Source organism: Pipistrellus kuhlii, unplaced genomic scaffold (assembly GCF_014108245.1).
Source record: "Pipistrellus kuhlii isolate mPipKuh1 unplaced genomic scaffold, mPipKuh1.p scaffold_m20_p_4, whole genome shotgun sequence".
Classification (NCBI taxonomy): domain Eukaryota; kingdom Metazoa; phylum Chordata; class Mammalia; order Chiroptera; family Vespertilionidae; genus Pipistrellus; species Pipistrellus kuhlii.
In genome coordinates, this window is record NW_023425540.1 from 3,016,406 (window position 1) to 3,033,138 (window position 16,733).

Sequence of the window (16,733 nt, forward strand, 5' to 3'; positions counted from 1 at the left end):
TTTGGAAGGTTCTGGATAACCAATATGTTTAAAAAAAAATTTATCTATCTATCTATCTATCTATATATATATATATATATATATATATATATATATATATATATATATAAATTTTTTTTTAAATGGCGTTACTTAAAAGTTATAGTCTGTCAAGGATAAACAAGTTCGAGGTGGGTGTACCCTTTGTAACCAGTCTATATTAAGAAGACAAAACATTCAGATGAATGGTAACTCCATTCTGTTTCTGGCAAAGTAGACCAAAGTCTGGAAAAAGCGGCAGGCCTTCAAACCACAACCCGAGGACAGTAAACCCAAACACTTGTCCTCTCCAAACCGCACTTGAGGATGGAACTTTCCCCTGGGGTCCCTTTGCCCAGACACTCACTTCGCTTCCGGAGGGAACCAGATCAATGGAAACACCAATTAGGAATTACACTGAACTCTGCCACAGTCTGAAATAAAGGAAAATAAATAGCCTTAGTGACTTAGCCTGTAGCTGATAGATATATGCACTCTATTATTTAGTGAAGGAAAATTACAAATAGACCTTTAGTATTAACTAATGAGACATACTGGCTTGGATTGATTGTGGCCATAAGCCACCGTTGCTTGCCAAAGTGAATTCAGTCTCTCCTGTGGGCACTCGGGGCTCTCCGTACTCCGGGCACTCTGTTCCAGCCTTTCTCTCTGTGCCCTTCCATGCACACGGGCCCTCTCCCAGAAACCTCACGGCCACTCTGCCTCCTTCCAACGTCGGCGCCTCTGTAAATGCTGACAAGGCCAGCTTTTCTGCTCAGACACCCCCGCCCTCTCTGATGGCTGCTTGCCCCAATCCTGGGCTTCCCCCACGGCGATTCCCCTGGGCCTCCTCCTCCGGGTGGTGCGGGCACTGCCAGGGGTCCTCTCCCAGGTCCGGGCCCGGCAATGGTGGCGATGACAACAGAGGAAAGCAGCCAACTTCTCTTCAACCTGCGCGGAAAGGGCTTTGCCTGCGTCATCTCGTCACCAGCCTGTGGCCGGGAGGCACTGAGGACTCTCCTGGTCCTAGAGACGGAGTCTCACGGCAAAGGCCTTGCTCACGGTCTCGGGGCTTGTAAGCATGAGAGCTGGGGTCCGAGTGCACACCTCTGGGTCCCTCAGGCTGAATCCCTCCTCGGGCCGCCCCTCTTGGGTGGAGAATGTGTCCCATCCACCTTTGCCTCCGCAGCAGCATGACAGCCAACGCCCGGCCGTCACGGGGAAAACGTGGGCAACAGTGAATGGCGTGTTGTGTCTCTGTGGGACAGTGCAGAGTGGCCGATCCTTTCACAGTACATGTGAGCCTGCGCTTTACAAAGCTCACACAGTGATGAGTGTCAGTTACATCTTGATAAATCCGGAAGACACTCGCCCAGACAGACAGAAGAGCGAAGGAAGACGGTGGGAGAAAGACGAACTCCTCCTTCACTCTCAGCTCCCAGGACTGGGCCAGGTGCTCCCGGCCCGCACGCCAGGTGTTCCTGGCCCCGCACACCAGGTGCTCCCGGCCCGCACCAGGTGCTCCCAGCCCGCACACCAGGTGCTCCCGGCCCGCACACCAGGTGTTCCTGGCCCCGCACACCAGGTGCTCCCGGCCCGCACCAGGTGCTCCCGGCCCGCACACCAGGTGCTCCTAGGGCCCACACCAGGTGTTCCTGGCCCGCACCAGGTTCTCCCGGCCCGCACACCAGGTGCTTCCCGCCCACACCAGCTGCTCCCGGCCCGCACCAGGTGCTCCCGGCCCATACCAGCTGCTCCCGGCCCGCACACCAGGTGCTCCCAGCCCGCACACCAGGTGCTCCCGACCCGCACACCAGCGTGGTCGGGACGGAGCACGTGGAATAGGGTTTCTCTGATGACGCGTGTCCAGTGATAACACGAACCCGTGACAAGTCCAGAAACCGGCCACACCTCCACGTCTCCTGCCTGGCAGTTGGCTTTCGTTTTACTTTAATAGAAAACTCTGGGGTAAGCATGCTGCTTTCAGGACTAGCCTCAGTCTTCTTGAAGAACACACACACATATTTCTCAAAGAAGGTCATTTATTTCCTTTCCTTTTCGTTTTCGAAGGGAGAAATGCGAGGAATTTAGGAATGCAGACGCGATGGAGTTACAATGTCTCCCGCGGCCAGCACAAACCCGCGTCTGCCGAGGCCCCCGGCGCCGGAGGCCGCTGCCCCAGCCCCTCCGCCAGGCCTCGCAGTGGCTGGCTCAGGGCTCTCAGTAACCAGCCCGGCTCCTCTGTGTCCCCCCAGGCATCGCCGGGCAGGTGTCCATAGACACGAACGGGGACCGGTACGGGGACTTCTCGGTGATCGCCATGACGGACGCAGAGGCGGGCACCCAGGAGGTAAGCAGGGAGGCTGCGGCCTGCTCTCCTGCCCGTTAGGGTCCCAAGGAATGTGTTCCTCCCGGAGTCTGAATAGCTGCCCCCACGCAGCCCCCGAATGAGAATGAGCCCCACACTCGGGGTTTCCAAGGGGGGCTCACGTCGGTGGAGAGATCAGGGAAGCTTCCAGAAACAGTCCCCCGCTTACCGCAAGTGGGGACGTCGTTCCTTCTAAGCGGCCATCAAGCCCAGCTCAGTCCTGTGATGCGGGAGGGATATGGAGGAGAGAGGTGAAGGGCGGCAGTGTATTCCTCCTCCTTTACAACTGGAATTAGTTTGGGTGGGAAAAGGGGCCTACAAACTGGACAATGGTTAACATGTCCAGACGGTGGTGTCTCTGGACAGCATCTTGGAGCGGAAAGAGCACCCTGGATGCCAAGATGGGGCTCTGACCCTCGCTGGGAGGGAGCTCTCTGCCTCAGTTTCCTGGGCTGTCACCTAGAAATCAGATCTTCCTTGCTCTGTCATGATTATGAGCCCCGAATGATATGAGACCTAGAAAAGTACCACACAACTTTAGATGGTCTATAGAAATAAAAGTTAATATGCAAATTGACCCAATGGCTGAACAGCAGAACGACTGTCCAGATGACCACACTATGACACGCACGGGCGCCAGGCCAGCCAAGGCGGGCACGATGAGACTGGTCGGGGGAGGGGGGAGGGGCTGCCATCGCCCCATGATCGCCCTGCAGAGGGAGGTCCAGCCACAGGCTGGGAGGCGATCAATGGTGGTGGGGGGGTGCTTTGTGGAACTGGGAGCTGGGGGTGTGCGGCGGTGGATTCGGGCAATGCCAGGCCGAGGCGGTGTGAGCAGGGGGCAGGGCTGAGGGCCGTGAGGCAGCTGGGGTGGCAAGGGTCCCAGCAGCAGGGGCTGCGAAGGCAGCCAGGGCTGGGAGGTCCTACCCTGCACGAATTTCACGTGCTGGGCCTCTAGTAAGTGTATAAATAAGGATTATACAGACATGCAGCATTCCTGGTGGGATCTGCTGCGTGGCCTGGTCTGGGTCTGGCAGTATTCGTAAGGGAGGGTCATCATGTGGGGATGCAGGTGACAGTGTGTGAGGTGCTTTGTAGGGTCTCAGGGCCCATCGTGAACAGCCTGGGGAGCCGGCTGCACCCCTCAAAAGGGACAGCCACTCGGCGGAGTGGGCTGGTGACAGGAGAGAGAAGTCCCGGGAGGGAGGTGCCTCTGGATCAGGGCCCAGGAGCCGAGGAGAGTCACTGAAACCTGACACGGAGAGAGACCCTGGGAGAAAAGAACAGTGATTTTCTGGGAGCCAGAGGGGTTAGTCAAAGAAGCTTTCCTCCTGGAAACAAGGTGCAAACAGGGTAGCTCCTCAGCCAGGAGAATGCCGTCCCCACCTCAGGGGGGTGTGCGGCCCGCTGAGCGGTGTGGGGCCTGGGCAGACCTGGCCTCCCAGCCCCAAGAGCGCGGGCCTTCGGAGGGGCCGGCCACGGGGCTGCTGGGGGGGGGGGGGGGAGGACAGCAGCCTGGGGTCAGCAAGGGAAAAGCCGGGAATCGGAGATGGCTGCTCCCTGTGTAACCGGCCGCCTTGCCTCGGGAGCCACAGTCCCCCTTCAGGGACGCTCAGCTGCAGGGCACCCGGGCGGCTATAAATCTGACTCAAAGTCCGCAGACACTGTCAAGCGAAACGGGGGGGGGGGGGGGGGGGGGGCACCTGGCCCTGCGCCTCCTGGGAGACAGTGACTTTGACCTCTCAGCTGATGCACTTGTGTTCTGGCCCTGGAGCAGGTGATCGGCGATTACTTCGGGAAGGAAGGTCGCTTTGAGATGCGGCCCAACGTCAAGTATCCGTGGGGCCCCCTGAAGCTGCGGCTGGAGGAGCCCGGGCTGGCGGGGCACAGCGGCGGCGCCCCCTGCAAGGCGTGTAAGTCCAGGGGCAGGACCCCTGCTCCTCAGTGCCGGTGTGCGTGATGCAACGCGGGGTTAGATGTGTGATCCGGAGCCCGGCTTCTGAAAGCTCAGAGTTCTCTTCTGAGGCGGTCAGACCCACAGAAACAGCTCACAAACCGGCGCCCCACCTTCCCCAGAAGCTTCTAGGTCTTTCTTCTCTTCTGTCCGTTTCCAAAACTGGCAGAAGCCTTCTCCCTGCTTGCCCGACTCTCACTGTAATCTCACTCTGAAAATCAGAAGGAGGCTTGCTGTGAGAGATGAAGAAGGAAATGGCATTGGGTACGAGAGTTCCTATTTTAGAGAAAATCAAGACACCAAATAATAGACGCCGTCCACTTCCTCATCCCGCGTAGCAAGTCTCATGCTGACTTTCAAAGTTGGCTGTTTCCTCCGACCCCTCAGAGCCAAACAGATGAGGTTCCTTCCACACCCTCGGATTACAAACTGGGGACCGAGGGTCGAAGCTGCTATTGATGAATGGCCTGTCATACACACAAGCCAGAGAAGCTTCTCATAAGGAGCTCACAGGCAGGACCAGCGTTGGAAGTCACTGCTTTAGAAGACCTCTCCCCTTTCTTTTATAGGCCAGGGAGGGAGAACTGAGTTAGCAGCCGTCCTGGAGGCCACTCGGTCCCTGGTGCTAACGGAGGCATGCACACTGTGTTTGGGGAGCAGCCTTCAGTCTGTGGGGTGTTCATGCGGAGGCGGTAATTCCGGGGAGTGAGGCAGGAGTGAGTAGGAACGCGGTCTCTGAGTTATGGGGCCTGGATCTGAAGTCTCACCCTTGTCACTTACTGGTTTCGTGGCCTAAAAGGGCATTCCTGAGTTTCTTCAAGCCTCAGTTTTCCCAAATGGAAAATGAAGGGCATCTGCCCCACTCTTAAGGCTGAATTAAACAAGATGATGGACTGAAGGCTGTACCCTGAACTCTTTGTAGACAAGCTAGCTCTTTGTCATTCTTGTATAATAGCTGGGACACCCCTGTACTCGATTGTTTCTGCTGTACTCATGTTTTCACAGAGCCAGGTAGGGCATTTGGACAGGAAACTCTGGCTTTGGCGAGGGAACCTCTGAAAACAGAAAGTTAGCCCAGTGATTTTTTTTTTTTAGAGTTTTATTTTTTAAATTAATTTTTTATTTTATCATTAAAAAAATTCTTTATTGATTAAGGTATCACATATTTGTCCTCTTCCCACCATTCCCATCCCAACCCCCTTCCCATGTATGCCCCCACACCCCTGTTGTCCATGACCACTGGTTAGGCTCATATGCATGCACACAGTCCTTTGGTTAATTTCTCTGCCTTATCCCCACCCTCCCCTGCCTTCCCTCTGAGGTTTGACAGTCTGATCCATGCTTCCTTGTCTCCTGGTCTGTTCTTGTTCATCATGCTATGTTGTTCATCATTTCCCCTAGATGAGTGAGATCATGTGATATTAGAAATACACTTATAAGAATCGAAAATGAGACAAGCAATAATTAGCCCAGTGGATTTTTCACCAAAGCTTCCAGGCGTTGGCGTGTCTCCACGCACCTGGGGAGGGTGCGTGGGTCAGCTCCATGGGCTCTGCAGTTGCCTGTCTGACTGTGAACTCACACAATGCAGCTGGATCTGAAACTGAGCCGGCCTTCTTCCCACTGGCCTGTAGCAGCTAGCGTGCTCTCCAGTGCTTCTTAGGAAACGTGCAGGATCCCCTGGGAATCTTTCTTAAAAAGAAAGGAACATGTTCTCAAGCGGGAAATCAAGAAACACTGTCCAGAGAACCAAGCTTTTCCATGAATGGAAGGATGGACGAAATCAGGGTTTGAATGACATCTCTTATGGAAATGTACTGAGACATCCTTTATGGTCTAGAATGTGATGAATATTTGCCAATATTCTGTATGTGATGGGGAAGATAAATATGTGCTCTTACCATTCAAAAAAAGAAAGGTTAGGATGAGACTTTTCTCCCTGAACTCTGACACTCTATTTCTCTCTCAAGCAGGTGGCCTAGAAGAGTCAGCAGTCACAGGAATTGTGGTGGGGGCCTTACTAGGAGCTGGTCTGCTAATGGCTTTCTACTTTTTCAGGTCAGGACCTTGCAATAAGGTTTAAAAATTCACTCTATTATTGCCTTTGTCACTTGCCTTTGCATGATGAGCCCAAAAGCATGGCGGTGGGAAGAACCCCTCGGGTGGGTGAGGGCGGTTTGGTGATCAGCCGGCTAGCATGCCAGGGAGAGGCGCAGGGGGTCCTGCTGCATTGCCCTGTGGGCCGCAGAGGCTGCTCTCCTCCGATGACAGACACTCTGACCCGAATCCCTTCCCCGCACCCGCACTCAGTGTGTCCGTGGAGAGGGAATCTGGGCAGAGGGACATAGATGGCTCGTTCTCAGGCTTCACCTTCTGAAGAGGAGGAGGTGGCAGCTCCGAGTGGTCCGTGCTCTCAGGCTGGTGGGCGCTGAGTATTTGGAGACCCAGCGTCCTTGGTTACCACTGTGGTTAGGCCCCCCGGCTTGTAAAAGTGTATTATTTCTCTGTGTCCAAGATACCGACAGTTTCACACCATAAGGGCACCCTGTTCCTTTGTAATCTTTGGTGGTTGAGTTGGTGGCTTATTCTTAAAGCCATGAGACCACAATTTCTTCATTTCTGCTTGGAAATGGAGCTCAGGGTGTGTGTGGCTCTGTGTGGGAACAATTGTATTCCTGTTCCCTTGGCTCAGGGCATGTAACCCGATCTTTATCTGGGGCCGTCCTGGGAGTCGGGAGCGCTTCTGTGGCCCCACAGACAAGCCGAGCCCACCAGGCGCCCAGGGAAGAAGGGGAGGGCTTGTTCTGTGGCATTTCGGAAAGCGGGCCAACTTCCCTCCCTGAATGAGGGCAGGGCGCCTCGGGGCGCTCTGCTTTAATCTCTGACCCGGGTTTCATACTCTGTCACTTCTCATTTATCAACCCCAACTCAGATGTCCCCCGGGGGCATGCTTTGTGAGAGGAACCATAGTATTGTGTGGCCAAAGGAGGTTTTATTACTGCATTCCCTTTCCCTTTCCCCAGGAAGAAATACAGAATAACCATTGAGAGACGAAGCCAGCCGGAAGAAAGTAATGTCGGGAAACACCGGGAGCTTCGGGAAGATTCCATCAGATCCCACTTTTCGGTGGCTTAAAAGGGAAGCCTTTTCTCTCGGCCCGAGATTCTTGGGGGAGATTGATGGGATGAAAGACCTGAATGGAACGGAGGAGTGCTCTTGAAGAACTCATTCTTTTCAGCATTTAGCCATTTCGTTGTAAGATTTCTTTAGAAGCTCAGGAACTGTTATCTGCCATCAGATGCCTCAGGGCCTTTCATCTAAGGACAAGAAAATGCCAGAATATAATGTCACCTGTTAGCCGGGCCCACTGACTGGCTTTATGGTTTGAGAACCTGGTGTCTCCCAGTCTTGATGGCTTTTGGGGCATTTCACACAAAGGCTATAAAAATGGGGTTTTCTCAAGTGAAACGTTTTGTGGCTAGAATAAAATCATTTTTACAAGTAGAATATTCCTAGGAAGAATGGAACACCCAAGAAAAGGAACATGGAACGAAAAATCTCAAGGTGGGAAGTAACGCTCGCACCTCTCTCTAGCGCTGTCCAATGTATACATTCAGGTGCCGACTTCCTCTCTTGAGAAAGGATTTCCTCCTGTCTCCTTCAGTGTCTCCTAAAAGCTGCTCTGGACAGTTGTAACTATTACTGAGATAAGAGGCTTTATACAAGAAAAGCAAATCTGAAATGTTTCATTTTTTTAAAAATGTAAAAAAAGCAAAGCCCTATTTCGCACTAACATCTTATTTTTAAGTATTTTGATCTTATATTTTGCTATTAGATAATGTGTCTATTTTTTCATTTTGAAGATTAAATTTCACTTATATTTGAAAAGCATGGGTACAACAGTGATGAAAGATGCTTCTCTCCCCCCCCCCCCCCCCCCCCCCCCCCGCCCCCCGTCCTTTTTCCCCTGGCCAGGCCCAAATGCAAACTGCTGCTTTAATCACAGAGCCCTGTCTTCTGATTGCACTCTGCAGGAGCACATTCATTTGCTTGTTTTAAATGCAAGTTATTTTAGGGATATAGATCCCTTCCAATGCCGGCTAGATGATGAGTTTCAGGATCAAGAGGGAAATGTACTAGAATTTAGTAGGATTTCATAAGGGGAGGCAGCTCTTTTTCCTCAAGAAGAACTTGATAAGAGAGTTAGAACTTGAAAGTAAACACAGAAATGATAAATACAAGGCATCTTACCAAAATTTACAGTGATGATTGGGGTTAAAAGAGGGAATCTAACTAGCGACTCTATTCCTTCTCAGTTAATCCCACAGGGTTTTGTAGTCATCCACCAGTAGTCTGATAACGGTGGTTGTGGGTGTGGATATAAGGAATTTGGACAAAGTTGAATAAGTATTTACTGAATTGCTTCATTGCACCCAGGTTTAAATTCAGGCCGTCATTTTATGATTTGTGGGGACAATGGACGGTGAGGACAGAATGGGACATTGCTGGGTTAGCTAGCATACCGCCTTGTAATCAGGTCACTCTGTCCTTGATAACATTTGGAGCATCCGGAAAATAGGTTTAGACATCATCTTAATGTCTGTGAAAGACCATGTGCAGGGAGGCCGATAGTGGAGTCTGAGCAGTTCCTCAGAAGTGGCGGCGGTCGTAGCTCGAACAGGTGAGGGCGGAGGCAGATGCGTGGAAGCGTGTCTTGGCAGTTGGTCCTACCTGGCTTCCTGGAGGAGCTGGCCCCTGTCACTCCTCCTCCCGAAGGTCAAAGGGCACGGATTCTTCCTGGGGGAGGCACATGTCCCCTTTATGGCTTACAAATGCGATGCAGGCAGCTGGAGAACGTGATCAGAGAAATAAGGATGATCAACTGGAGCAACGGCGTTGTCGTTCTCCATGTTGGATGCAGAGAAAAAAGCACTAAGTTAAAAAAGGATGGAAAAAGAAAGCAAGCGAGGCAAGCTCCAGAAAGCCCAGCGCAGGAAGAGAGCCGGGGAAGTGAAAGCCAGAGAAGCGAAGCGAGGAACAGCTCAGGCCTCCGCACAGCAAAGGCTTGATCCCACTTTGTTTTTATGAACGGAGAACTGACTTCTCTCTGGTTCTTATTTTTCAGTGGTGTTCGTCATGTCTCTTAGAGATGCTCATCTTCTTTTATCGTGTGTTTGTAAAGAGACATTGGGCTCTGAGCCCATGTGCTTATTTGGAGGGGGTGAGGGGGAACACTCTACCTGGTTGCAGTCTTTGGGTCTAAACATTTCTAACCGTTCCATAATCGACAGAGGGTCCCATTAACTCACACTGCTAAAGCGACTACCTTTTATCTCTACTTTAGGTAGAGGAGTAGTTCTGAAGTTAATATTATCATGTCCCCAGGTAAGATTGTAAAAATGAGTGAGAATTGCAGTCTTTTAAAAACGGCAGAGGAAATCATGAGGTTCCTCATCTGTGGATGCCATTCTCTTCCATCTTAAAGCAGACCGAGGGCTCTTAAGATGGACTGCTGATGTCTGCCGTCCACCCGTTCTGCCTTGAACTCTCGTAGGTTTTGGAAAACTCCATTCGGTTGGAAACCTTTGCAGAAAGTGTCGGTGTTTGGCCCACGATGACCCTGGGCCCAGAGCTGTGGAGATTGAAGTTTGGGAGTTAAGTTCCTAACTGCTAAGCAACATCTTTGACAGCTAGTCACTTATCCTCTGCCAGGAGCCACCTATCGCGCAGTCAGGCGAACGGGGCTTTGGTTCTTAAACCGTTCTATATGAGCACAGTTTCCCCCGAAGCCCAGGGCGTTCAGTTTAGAAAGAGGGCAGTGCCCGCTGGCTCAGTGTCGGCCTGCGTGGATGCCGGTCAAGGTCTAGCCTTTCCGCGTGCGCTCACGGTGTTGGGAGCCAGTGTAGCTTTTACGGCTCATCATTGCCACCTTCTCGGGTGGTTTGCCTGGACTCAGAGGACCGCTTCCATCCAGAAAACACTCTCCGTACGGAGGGCGCGCCCTCCCCCACCCCGACCGCAGGTTCCGCGAGGAATCCCCTGTAAACATCGTGTTTCTTGGAAACACCGTCAGCGTGCCCCTTCCTGAGCCGCAGACACGGCCCCGCTGGCTTTGAAGGCAGCTCTCCGCCTGTCAGGAGCAGCATCGCACGGAGGGAGGGGAGAATCGTATGGGGATGAATTCCTGAAATGCTGAGACTCCATGTGCAGACACTGCTCCCTTATTCCCAGGCTGCCGGGGTCATGGCCTTCTTCCAGGCCCCCGTGCCCTCTTTGCCCCCAATTTCCCACTTTCCTCCTGTCCGGCGCTGGGTTCCGGAGGGCGAGACAGGCCGTTGGCAGTGAGACGGAGGCCGTTGTGTGGGTCTCACGCAGGGACTGGAATTCAGGAGGGGGGTCCCCGTGGCGCCCCCTCGGGAGGACACGGTGGCTGTTGGTGGAAGTCTCCGTAGGAAACCACATAGGATACGAGGCCGTGCATGAAGGGAGTGTTTCTGAAAGGAAAGGCCCGCATACCTGTTTCCTGGGGCACAAAGGACTTGGCCGCTGCCTGGATGTGGGCAGGAAGCCAAGTGCCAGACTGTGTGCCGGGGGCGGTTGGGTGATGCGCTGGGCCCAGGGCCTCCTGAGGAAGCTGATGGTGGACTGGCCTTCCTCAGGGAAAGCGAGGTTCTCTGAGCCCAGGGCGTGTGTCTGAGGGCAGGGTGGCCACAGAGGGAAGGAGGAGGCGTGTGCCTTGTTGGGGTGTCTCTGGAAGTGCGGACAAGCCGGGGATTCTGTCCTCTTCGAGGGCCAGGCTCAGCCAGGAGCGCAGGCCACACCCGGCACAAGACTCGGGAGCGGGATTCCTTGAAAGGAGCAGAAGGTACAATCACAAACCGCCTCGTCTTCCCGCTCCTTCCTCCCGCAGCGGCCGCAGAGGGACCCCACACCTCCCCGGGGAGCCGGTGCCCAGGCTGGCTCTGAGCACGCAGAGCGAGTCCCCCGCGGGCTGGCAGCCGGAGCCCTACGTTAACTTGCCCACAGGCGCGGGGCCTTCTAGGCTGGGAAGAGCTTACAGGCCAACAAGCCCGGCTCCGTTTCCAGGGGCCGGTCTCCCACACACCCAGGCGCCTCCCCAGGCGCACCCCGCAGCAAGACTCCGGGATTGAAACAGCTTTCCGAGGTGCCGGGAGGAGCGGGCCCAGATTTCTCTTTAACCACTAACGCTCATTCCTGCCCGAGGCAGAGCAGTGCCGCGCCGGCTGGTGCTGTCCGCCTTCCTGTCTTAGCTGCTTCAGACCTGGGGCAGGGCTCCGTGGGAGCGGGCCTCCGGAGTGAAAACCCACACGACATCCTCGCCGTCCTCGCCGTCCTCGCCGTCCAACGGGCCGGCCGCAGCGTGCCTCCGGAGGGAGAGACTCGAACACGCAGAATTAAGATTTAGCAAAAAGTGCTGCATTGCTCTGACTCGGGAGTGAAGACCCACATTTCCCCGCAGCAGTCACCCAGGGGAGGCCGCGGCGGAGCCCACGGCCGGCTTCTCACGGGGACGTGGAGCCGCTGTCACAGCGCAGGGCCAGGGGGCAGAGGCAGGGAACGCTGGGTTTGGAAGCAGGGTGTCCTCTGCACCATTCAGTTCCCAAGCTGAGCGCGTTCAAGGTGGCGGGCCTTCCTGGCCAGGTGGCCACGCGGTGCCCGAGGTGGCCAGGAGAGGCGGCGAGTGTGCAGACGGTTGTGCTGGGGCCTGGGAATCTGAGCTCTGTCCCCCGTGCCTGGCGGGTAGTGACACAGAGCGGGCACGGTCCGGACACGGGGGAGGGTCCCTTATCTTCCGGGCCGTGTTGTTCTCCGTTAACGTAAACACAGGACCACCAAACAGTACGGCCCTCCCCACGAGTCCAGTAGCCAGTCAGAGCAACAGTGGCACACGCTACATACGGTTTCTGATTCTTATGTAAGTAGGACTATCTGCATATAATGTGATTTAATTTATTGTTGTGTTGTGTAGAAAATGAGAATTAACGACTGTGGATATAACCCCTGTTTTGTACAATGTATTTTATTTCTGGCACAAACTGGCCCTTTCACGTACCTGCTTCACTCGGTGTTTGGATATACATGTGTACGTGTTCTTGTAAATGTTTTCACTCAGCAGGAATGCCACATGCTCACGGCATAACAACGCGTTCTCATTAAAAACACATCCCTCAGCAAGCCTTTCCTGTTTGTAACTCAACCGCCCACCCTGCCAGGCCCTCTCCCCAGGGCCCTCTGAGCTCCCCGGGGAGGTGAAGTGGAAGATGGATCAGTGGAAGGGACGGGTTTTATGGTGTGCCTGGTGCCTTGCACCGACTCAAGAATTTTCCGCCCAGCCAAGGGAGATTTGCAGAAATAGGAAAATGTTATGCTAATGAGGGGCCTACCTTGAATTGGCCGGGGAGGGAAGAAAGCTGAGTAATATGATCTCGAGTGTCTACAGCAAGCATGTCAAACTCAAAGGCTGACACGGGACAAATGAACAAGGTTGAAGTTTATGTGGACTGCAGAAAAGCAAAAGTTTCCATTTTCATGGGACCGTAGGTTTATTCGAAAAGTATAGTTTGAAAAACACCCCAGAGCAACGATAAAATCAGTGTTTTCTTCCTCTCTTCTTGCTACTCTCTTTCCTACTCGGAGGGAAATCCTGTTCGCAGTGATTACTTTCAAAACTGCCCCAAGGTGAATGAATGTAGGTGATTCTGGATCTGACAGGAGACTTATTTCCTTTCATAATTGTAAATAACTGCCCACGCCGTTATATTGGCTGGGCTGCGGGAATATTCATCGTGGGCCCCATGTGGCCCTCGGGCCTCGACTTTGACATGCTTGGTCTAGGCCTGAGAACACTACACTGTACACTATGGGCCTCATGGACCTAGGATGTCCCTGACCCTTTGGACGAGGCCCTAAGCTGGTTTGGTCATTCTCAGGAGCACCCCACGAAGCAGACTGGCCGCTCAGGCCTCCCCAGTGGCCTCCCAGCTGTAACACGTTGCTTCACTCTCTGGGAAGTTACTGCTGGTTTATTTTAAGCCCCAGAAACCCTTGGATTCTCATGGCTGGAGCAATGATCCCTAGGTCCTGCTGCCACCACCGCCACCACCACGAGGACCTCCTGAGACCACAGCAGCCCCCACCTGGGTGCAGGGCTTGGGCGACCCTGCAGCAGGAGGCTGACTCGCAGTGAGTGGCAGTGGGGGCAGGGCGAGGGGCCCTGGAGGAATGAAGGGGGCCCGGGAAGCGTCCAGGAAACACAGGACGTCTCATCTGCTTGTGTTGTTACAACCAAATGCCACCGACCAGGCGCTGAGACAGCAGACACTCACTTCTCAGGCCTCTGGCGGCTCTGGTCCTGGTGAGGGCGGCTTCCTTCTCGCCATGTCTTCACATGGCCCGTGTGTGTGTGTGTGTGTGTGTGTGTGTGTGTGTGTGTGTGTGTATGTGTGTGTGTGTAGGGTCCAGGGAGAAGGAGAGGAGATCTCTTGAGTTCCTTCTTTTAGTTGTTAATCCTCACCCAAGGATACTTTTCCATTGATCTTTAGAGAGAGTGGAAGGGAGGGGGAGAGACAGAGAGAGAAGCATTGATGTGAGACACATCTATTGGTTGCCTCCTACTTGGGCCCTGACCAGGGCCAGGATGGAGCCTGCAACCGAGGTGCATGCCCTTGACCAGAATCGAACATGGGCCCCTTCGGTCCGGGGCTGATGCTCTGTCCACTGAGCCAAACCCACCGGGGCTTGAATCTCTTCTTTTAAGAACACTAATCGGACCAGATTAGGGCCCGATGTTTGTGTCCTCGTTTAACCTGGACTGCTTCCTCAGAAGTCCCATCTCCCGATGCAGACGCCCTGGGAGGTTAGGCTCCAGCCTGTGAGTTTTAGGGCACACAGACATTCAGCCCGTCACCCAGGGTGTCCCTGCTCCTCTCCCACCTCGCCCGGGGACCCGGGCTTCCTTGGATTTTCCCCCCCGAGGCCTCACCTCCCTGGCCCTCCTGGCCTTCCCCACACACCCCGGCACCCCTCGCTGCACCCCAGAGGCCTCCGGGCTGGGGCCAGGGGGGCGTGTGTCCCTGCGAGGAGCTCGAGGGAGCACCCAGCACCATGGATGGAGGGCCCCACTCAAACCCCAAACCGTGGGCTGCTGGGGCAGACTTAAATAGCAACGGCTATTGGATTGGGAGAGGCTCCAGGGCCTGTGTGTCTTTAAAAAAATAGCCATTTAACGAACCGTCTATTAGCACCGAGCGAGGACCAAGGAAAATAACTCCTCTGCGGGCTTTGTGCAGCCTCGGCTGCCCCGGGCTGGAGGCTCTGTCGTCCGTGTCCCAGAGGACGGTGCAGACAGGGTGCAAAGGGGAGCAGTCAGGGCCCAACCCCCCGGGGCTGCCTCGGGCACCTCACACCTGGCTCCTCGGAGCAGCTACAGGAGGACAGTTACCCTCTCCCGGGTCCTGAGAGGGAGACACACTTGCAGGTGGCCATTTCCAAGGCCTTTAGAGATGGTGTGGCCATTTGGAGGACGAGATGAGCGGCAGCGAGGCGGCGGGGGTCCCGCTTCCATACCCTGTCCCCGGGGCACAGGCCCAGGCAAGGGCCAGGAGGGGACGGTGGTGGCCACACCGCCCCTACTGCTCAGGGGGCCAGTGTGTCACTCACACCTGCTGTCTCTGTGGAGGGGGGGGTGTGCCATGACTGGACCAGTGGTCACACCAGCCACCCCCCCTCTGCCCCTGGCCGGGAGGGCCACCCCAGATGCCATCGCTGGGAAAACGGAGTCCAGAGATGGATGTGATCTGTCAGATCAGCACTTGCTCCTGCTCAGACCCTCCCTGTCCGTCCTCCCCAGGGGCTGCCCTCCCTGCCCGCCTCCTGTGCCAGTGCGGAGGCAGCGCTCTGAGGTGGCTGTGGGTGGGGGCACCTCCCGGAGCAGACAGAGGTGGTTCTTATACCTCTGCCCCTCCTGGGCCCATGAGAGACCAGCAGTCACGCAGGGCGGCGGGAACACCTGCGGCCAAGCCACACAGCCCCTGGCGCAGGGCGGCCTCCTCCGGCCCAGATGCCCGGGACCAGCCAGACCAAACCACTCCCCGGCCCGACAGGCAGATTGGAGAGGCACAGCCCAAGCCCCCCCCCCCCCCCCCCCCCCCCCGCTAGCTGTTGGGGCAGGGGCCGGTGCTGGCACCGCTGGAGATGGGGGGGTGGCACCACGGGGGTGGGCAGCTCCATGGGTGCTGGAGAAAAGCCAGCTGAGCGTGAAGGCCAGGCTACCCTGCAGGGCGTCCTGGGCGGTGGCAAAGGCATTTTGTGTTTTCAGGCAAAAACCCAGCAAGAGACTGGTTTCTTTTTTTTTCCTTTTTTTAAAAAAAATATATATTTTATTGATTTTTTACAGAGAGGAAGGGAGAGGGATAGAGAGAAACATCAATGAGAGAGAAACATCGACCAGCTGCCTCCTGCACACCTCACACTGGGGATGTGCCTGCAACCAAGGTACATGCCCTTGACCGGAATCAAACCTGGGACCCTTCAGTCTGCAGGCCGAAGCTCTATCCACTGAGCCACACCGCTTTCGGCGACCTGGCTTCTCCACTGCGTCCGGTTATGACTCTCAGCGTTCCACGGGGAAGGAAGAGGAGGGAGGAGCGGGAGCACACGCCTTCCCAGCTCGCAGTGGCGGCTGGTTAAGGAGCACGTGCTCTGCCGGCGCAGCTGGCTTTGCACCGGCGCTCACTGGTGAACCTGTACCATCACCATCCACCTGTCGCCTCATGGAGAAGGGCCCTGGCCAGGTTCCTCACTTATGAGGTGTGTGACGGAGGCACAGAGAGGGTGAGCAACCTCCCCAAGGGGCCCAGCTCCGAGGTGGCAGGGCGGGGGTGCAGCCAGGCTGCTGGCTCCAGGCAGCGACGATGCCCGAGAGCTGGGCCCAGCAGCGGGCGGTCCTCTCCCGGAGGCCAGGCTCCTCCCTTCACCGTCCCCACAACGCCATGCCGCTCCTGTGATGTCAACCCCATCACGTACATGTCTGTTGTGCCATTTTCTTAGAACTCAGACGTTCTTACATGGCCCTTGTAAGAAGGATTCTGGTGCTTAAATGCTGAGTTTTCCATTGGCCAGTGTGCGCCCTCAGGAGCCCCAGCCTTGCCGAACCTCAGTTTCCTCTTGTACAGCCAGGACAACAACAACAACAACAACAACAACGCTTGTGGGTCCACGCAGCCCTGCCCGCAGCAGCCAGGGAGCGGAGCCGCACAGCTCCCAGGAGGTGGCCCTCCGCACTCACAGGGCCAGGCTCCTGCTGGGCGGGCACTGAAGCATGAGGCCAGGCCCGTCTCTGCCAGCCTTCCCTTGCCCAGCCTTCCCACCTCC

General features: G+C 55.3%; 1 protein-coding gene across 2 annotated transcripts in view; it reads left to right on the forward strand.

The window, feature by feature from the left end:
• NPR3 (natriuretic peptide receptor 3) overlaps window positions 1-12,536 on the forward strand; it is a 58,386-nt gene extending 45,850 nt beyond the window's left edge. Inside the window, exons 5-8 of one of the 2 annotated variants that reach the window (XM_036410548.2) lie at window positions 2,274-2,368; window positions 4,164-4,299; window positions 6,314-6,398; window positions 7,364-12,536. In XM_036410548.2, the coding sequence (XP_036266441.1) occupies window positions 2,274-2,368; window positions 4,164-4,299; window positions 6,314-6,398; window positions 7,364-7,475 (428 nt within the window). In that variant the 3' untranslated portion in view covers window positions 7,476-12,536. Of the gene's footprint in view, window positions 1-2,273; window positions 2,369-4,163; window positions 4,300-6,310; window positions 6,399-7,363 lie in introns of both variants that reach the window. The other variant, XM_036410547.2, reaches the window with a different exon arrangement.
• The last annotated feature ends 4,197 nt before the right edge of the window (window positions 12,537-16,733 follow it).